Source organism: Mus pahari, chromosome 1 (assembly GCF_900095145.1).
Source record: "Mus pahari chromosome 1, PAHARI_EIJ_v1.1, whole genome shotgun sequence".
NCBI classification, from domain to species: Eukaryota; Metazoa; Chordata; class Mammalia; order Rodentia; family Muridae; genus Mus; species Mus pahari.
In genome coordinates this window covers 71369125-71375621 of record NC_034590.1, presented here as the reverse complement: position 1 = coordinate 71375621, position 6497 = coordinate 71369125, and the positions used below count along the sequence as shown (strand labels likewise).

Genomic DNA, 6497 nt, shown 5'->3' with positions numbered 1-6497 from the left:
ACACACACACACACACACACACACACACACACACACACACGCTTTTAAGAGACAAGTTCTCACTGTGTAGTTCTAGCTGTCCTGAAACATGTGAGAGTGAACAGTATGTTTAGAGGACAAATTTACTGCGCTAGGCTTATAAAAACAAAATTGTTTTTAACTTGTATAAACCATAAGGAAGTTGCTCCTACCTTAATGTATCAGGTGAGCCGGCCTGAGGTGGACCACTTCCTGGTACAGTCGGACTATTGTTTGCTGATTGTTGCAAAACATTTCACTGGCTCTGCTACTCATACAAGGTTTGGGTCACAAGGTTAAACAGGCTAACTGCTGGGCTCTGCTGTTCTGTGAAACGCCAGCTGGCTTGGATGGCTGAGGCTCCTGCTGCATGGCTGCTACAAAACCAAGCCTTGCCCACACACAGACACGATATGAGTTCATTTGGTTCCCAAAATTATAACTTTGTGAACCGTTCCTTTATAATTCTTTGGCTAAAAATAGTCAGAGTCTTACCTAAAGAACTCTCTCTAGTTTGGTCCTGGAGTTTGTTTGTTTGTTGTTTTTTAAATAAAAAGCCACTAATTTACTAAAACCAAAACCGGGTCAGCGAATCTCTGGGCGACCCCAGACCCCCAACAAACGCATTATGTACTTTAGGCTAGCCTCCAGCCCACAACTGCCTCTGCCGAGTGCTGGGATTAAAGATGTTGCACCACTACAACCGGCTTTGTTCTGAGTATTTTAAATTAAAGGTGGTTTCTGTTCTAAAAAAATAAGCAAAAAGGCGCTCGGGGACTCCAGTTTCTGAGCTCTGTGACCTTTATCGGGATCACGGAACCAGTTATGAGCGCCCCAGGACCATGTGTTCGAGATGAAAAGACTACAATTCCCAGGGTGCCACTCGTGGTTGTCAGGAGCAACCACAGAACGCAGACTAACAGAGGCAGGAGTCTGAGGAAAAACAGACCCATTGGTACCAGCCATGGGGCTGGATTACTATGCTGTGCTCCAGGTCACTCGCAACTCAGAAGATGCCCAGATCAAAAAGGCGTAAGTGGGCGGGATCCTAACCTGGCATGCGCAGAGGCAAGCCCACCATGATGCCAGCCAAACAGTTTCCCTGCATAGTTTAGAGTAGGAAAGGGGCACCTCCCTCCTCTTGTATGCCCTATCTGGCTTTGTGCTGGTCAGGACACAGACTGGAAATTCAGACACACCCTAAGTGCATCAGTGGGCTTCCCACGCCCAATGCTTCTGCCTTTTAGCTCTTCTTGGGCCATGTCTGAATTTCTAGCTATGAAATGAAGACAAAGGACCATTTGGACCTTATCTTGAGTCTCATGAAGAACCGCAGGTGTGCGGACCAGAAATGACATGGACTAGTGGATGTTACAGTTTTCATTTTGTCCATCATATGAGTTTTTGTCACTGACCGATCGTCATCTCTAAACACCTCTGTCATGTCTCAGGGACTTTGTGACAGTTTAGATATGGATTGCTACATGTCTGTAATCCCCAAATAGTGAGTCTGGGGTTAGCCTGAGCTACATAGCAAGGCCCTGTTCGTAAAAGAAAAGGTGTGTGTATGTGTGGTGTGTGTGTGTGTGTGTGTGTGTGTGTGTTTAGGGGGACATCTAGGACAGGGATAAGGCTTTGTTTCTGAAATTTTTGATCATTTAAAGTTTTTCTTTGAAAAGAAGTTTTGGGAAAATATTAATGGAGCACTAATCTTTAGGGGTGGGTCAAGTGCAGGGCATTGGTTGTGGAATGTATATTGTCATAAAAGGAGACATACCCATACCACTGAAGTTTGTGTTGAGAGGTGAGGGCTTCTAAGGAGGCTGTCCTGATAATTAAGCCAAAAAACAAGGAGAGAGAGAGAGAGAGAGAGAGAGAGAGAGAGAGAGAGAGAGAGAGAGAGAGAGAGAGAGAGAGAGAGAGAGAGAGAGAGAATATGGAGTAGGAGGACAGGGTTTCTTTGTATAGTCCTGGAAGTCACTCTGTAGACTAGGCTGGCCTCAAACTCAGAAATCTGCCTGCCTCTGCCTCCCGAATGCTGGGCATGTGCCACCACTGCCTTGCTAAATAATTCCTTTTTTTTTTTTTTTAAAGGATTTCCAGCTGTTGCAATGGGGGTGGGTAGTGGGTATGGAGGTTCAGTTTGGGCTCTGGATCATGCGTTACCTGCAAGGCCTGGGAGAAGACCTGAAATACAGGGGCGGGGCACAGACGTCTGTGGCTCAGGGAAGCGGGCTGGTAGGAAATGGGCATCAGCTGTGTGGGAGATGAGCGCAGCCTGCAGACTGTGAAATGAGAAGAGAAGCTACAGAACGCCAGATGCCTGTGTGTGGCAGGGCTGGGCAGGCGCAGGAGCCCTGATCAGACCCAGCAGGGGCTGCGTGGGGTCAAACTGGGACAGAGTTGACTCGGGCTGCGGGCTGGAGGTTTCCTTTTGCGTTCCCTACCATTCCCTGCCATTCCCTGCAGCGGCAGGTTTCCTTGGTCGAATGCCTCCCCACACCTCCTCCTAAAGGGAAGGGAAGCAAGAGGATAAAGGGGGAGAGAGGGTTTCGGGCTTGCATCACAGGCTCCTTCCTATGGGCCCTCTCCAGAGGGCTCAGATCCCTTACCTGGTCTCAGCTCCTGCCAGGTCAAGTGCACATCCTTCAGGGGTCTGCACAGTTCCCTGTTCCGACTCCTGATCTGCGATCTGCGGCTGGTGAGCATTCTCCTTCCCACGCATGGCTGTCCCTTGTGGTGGTCTCCTTCCTGTGCCTTGGATCCCTCTGTTAAACTTCACAGATCACCCACGCCATCTCTCTTGACACTATGTATCCTCAGATACTGCAGTTGTTCCAGGGAAGAGTGGTGGGATGGCAGAAATGTACGTGGGGCAAGAATGAGCCCAGAGGTGGAAGAGAGTGCCAGGGCCTGATGGGACCTGAGATCCCGTCATGCACCTGAGGAGCCTCTGCAAAGTAGACACCAAGACAGAGTTAGATGTACTCTGTGTATGGCAGGAACCGACTCTGGGAAAAACAGAGGGAAACTGCAGATTGCAACGTAGGCTCCAGACTAGAAAGGGAAGGAGGCATTAGGTAGGGAGCTAAGCGTGGCCTGTGGGGGAGTCTGGGGAAATCTTCAAGTAGAGCAGGTAGAGGATGTTGCCGTTTGAATATGAAGTGTTCATGGGTTAAAGGCTTTGTTCCCAGCAGGTTGTGCCAGTGGGAAACAACTGGCTCAGGAGGGTGTAAATGCCATCATTAATTTATCAATCAATCAATCAATTAATGGTTCAATCTTTCCATATTGGAATGGGCTACTTAGAAGAAGTGGGTCTCTGGGGTTGGCCTTTGATGCTTTGTCCCCAGCCCCCATTCTCTGTGTTTCTTTTCTTTCCTTCTCTTTCCCTCCCCTTTTGTGTCCCCATTTCCCCTTTTCTCCTCTCCACTCCTCTTTCTACTCTTTTCTCCCTTCCCCCTCCCACTTCTCTTTCTGTCTGTCCTTCCTGGCTGCCATGCAGCGAGCAGCTTGGCTCCTGCCATAATGCTCAGCCACCTACATGTGGAAACCACACGCCAAAGGTCACAGTAACAAGAAGCCGACCTGTCCTGTGCCTCACTGGTGGACCATCACCGAATCCCCGCTGCACTCAGGTCTCGGCTGTGGCAGCTAAGGGGACAAGAACCTTAGGACAGATGCCTAGGGAACAGATGTCCGGGGCTGCGGGCCAGCTGTGCTTCCTACCCCAGGTTCTCTTCTAAAAGGCCCAAGCAACACACCTAAGTCACTGACACCTGTGCCACCCTCTCTGGTTCATAACAAAGCTAGAAAGCAGAGCCAGCCCCAGCCACGCTCTGGCCTCAGAAGCAGGTCAGAGGCAAAGGCTTGCTCTCCTCCTCCCTCTAGGTACCGGAAACTTGCCCTGAAGAACCACCCATTGAAGTCATCTGAGGCGACTGCACCAGAGATATTCAAGCAAATAGCAGAAGCCTATGACGTGCTGAGCGACCGTGAGTGGTGGTGGGCCACCCCTCCATTATTTTTTTCAATTTATTTATTTATTTATTTTATGTATGTGAGTACACTGTAGCTGTACAGATGGTTGTAAGCCTTCATGTGGTTGTTGGGAACTGAATTTTTTTTTAGGATCTCTGCTCACTCCGGTCAACCACGCGTACTCAGTCCCTGCTTGCTCAGGCCCAAAGATTTATTTATTATTATACATAAGTACACTGTAGCTGACTTTAGATGCACCAGAAGAGGGCGTCAGATCTCATTACAGGTGGTTGTGAGCCACCATGTGGTTGCTGGGATTTGAACTCAGGACCTTCGGAAGAGCAGTCAGTGCTCTTAACCACTGAGCCATCTCGCCAGCCCCTCCCCTCCATTATTAAGATCATTCCTTAAGTGTCTAGACTGTCAGGTTTTCTGCAGAGAACGGTAGAGAGTAAGAAACCACCCCTGTCCCGGCATCTAGACAAACTAAGGGTAAACCAGGATGGTACAAGTCAGGAGGATGGACTTACGGCTTCCCCAGCCAGGGCAGTACAGAAGTGGGGTGAGTTCCTCTGCTGGCAGAAAGGAGCCTTCCTGAGGCTTGGAGGAGGATGCTGGCTGCCAGGAACAGAGGGCGGAGGCAGAGCAGATGTTCCGATTTATTTTCCTAGACTCTCTCCAGAGACAGCAGGAGCAGAGGGCCCAGGATCATAGAGCCACTAGACCTCACCCTTTGGAAATCCGTTGTGTGGGATGAGGGTGACTCACTACCTGACAAAGAACAGCTGCCCCGCTGTTCTAGGTCTTGGGGGCTTTGATTGAGGCTAGACGATGGCTTCTCCAGCCCTGACTTTTCAGGATTTTAAAATTTGCAAGTTCAGAATTCTTAGATTCTAACATTTTAAGATTTTAGAATTTTGCATTTCCCTCCCAAGACTGAGCGAAGTCAAACCCAGGTATGTACCTGACCCTGTCTCTCAACTCCTCTCCAAAGCCCAACCCAGGCAGGCTGTTCTCATTGCTCTTCTGGGCTATCCTATAGAACCTATAGCATAGCTGCATGGCTCTGAAACTCACACAGAGCGACACTGACCCTCTGCCTCCTAGAAACGTCCAGCCTGCAGGAGACAAGGCTGTCCTTGTCCCTCACCTCCCCTGGCTCTCTCACTACCTCTGTCTCCCCAGCCACGTAAGCTCTGGAGCCCTCCTAAGGAAGGTCACTGTCATCCACAGCTGTGAAGCGAGGCATCTACGACAAGTTTGGTGAGGAAGGCCTGAAGGGTGGGATTCCCCTGGAGTTTGGATCCCAGACTCCATGGACAACTGGCTACGTCTTCCATGGCAACCCTGACAAAGTGTTCCACGAGTTTTTTGGGGGAGACAACCCCTTCAGTGGTAAGAATCCACCCTACTCCTTTCCTTACTGGGAAAGAATGCAGTTATAGGGGATGCCTTTCTTGTTGTCTAGGTTTGGTTGCTTTTTATTTATTTTGTCTGCTTTATTGTTATTATTCTTGGGACAGGTTTCCCAGACCAGCCAATGCTTGGCCAAGGGTGACTTTGAACTCCTGATCCTCCTGCCTCCCAAGAGCTGGAATTATAGACATGCACCACCACAGTCAGTTCTCTCTCTCTCTCTCTCTCTCTCTCTCTCTCTCTCTCTCTCTCTCTCCTCTCTCTCTCTCTCTCCTCTCTCTCTCAAATTTTAGACTTGTTTATTTTATGTGTATGACAGTTTTGCCTGTACATATGTACACATGTGTGTGCTTGGTAACCAAGGAGGTCAGAAGACATCAGATCTCCTGGAACTAGAATTAGGGGTAGTTGCAAATCACCATGTGGGTGTTGGGAACCGAATATGGATTCTCTGCAAGAGCAACAAATGCTCTTAACCACTGAGCCATCTCTGAACCCTCTTAGGCTTGGTCTCGCTCTGGAGGGAAGATCAAATTCATTTTGTAGTCTAGCCGGCTTTGAACTCATGGCAATCCTCCTGCTTTAGCCTTTAGTGCTAGAATTGCAGGTATGAGTCACCACATCCAATCTGGCTTTATCTCTTTAAGAAGTAAACAGAGGGTTGGAGAGATGGCTCAGTGGTTAGAGCACTGGCTGCTCTTCCAGAGGTCCTGAGTTCAAGGAACCACACAGTGGCTCACAACCATCTGTGATGCCCTCTTCTGGCATGATAGAGCATTCATTTATATAAAATAAACAAACCTTTAAGAAAAAACAAAAAGGAAATAAACAGAGAACATGGAGAGAAAAGGGGCTGTTTATTTACCTGAGGCAGAGTCTCATTCTGTAGCCCTAACTGGCTTCAAATTCTCCAGGCTTCCAAGTGCTAGGATCACACATGTAAACCACCACACCAAAGTTAAAAGAGGACTAACTGAAGACTAACTGGTCTAACCCTCCACTTCCTTTCCTTTCCTTTCCTTTCCTTTCCTTTCCTTTCCTTTCCTTTCCTTTCCTTTCCTTTCCTTTCCTTTCCTTTCCTT

At 48.6% G+C, this 6497-nt stretch overlaps 1 protein-coding gene across 1 annotated transcript in view; it reads left to right on the top strand.

The window, feature by feature from the left end:
- The first annotated feature begins 927 nt into the window (after positions 1-927).
- Positions 928-6497, top strand: part of Dnajb13 (DnaJ heat shock protein family (Hsp40) member B13) — a 12167-nt gene continuing 6597 nt past the window's right edge. Inside the window, exons 1-3 of the mRNA XM_021214546.1 lie at positions 928-1050; positions 3910-4013; positions 5233-5394. Coding sequence (XP_021070205.1) covers positions 983-1050; positions 3910-4013; positions 5233-5394 — 334 coding nt within the window. The 5' untranslated portion in view covers positions 928-982. The remainder of the gene's footprint in view (positions 1051-3909; positions 4014-5232; positions 5395-6497) is intronic.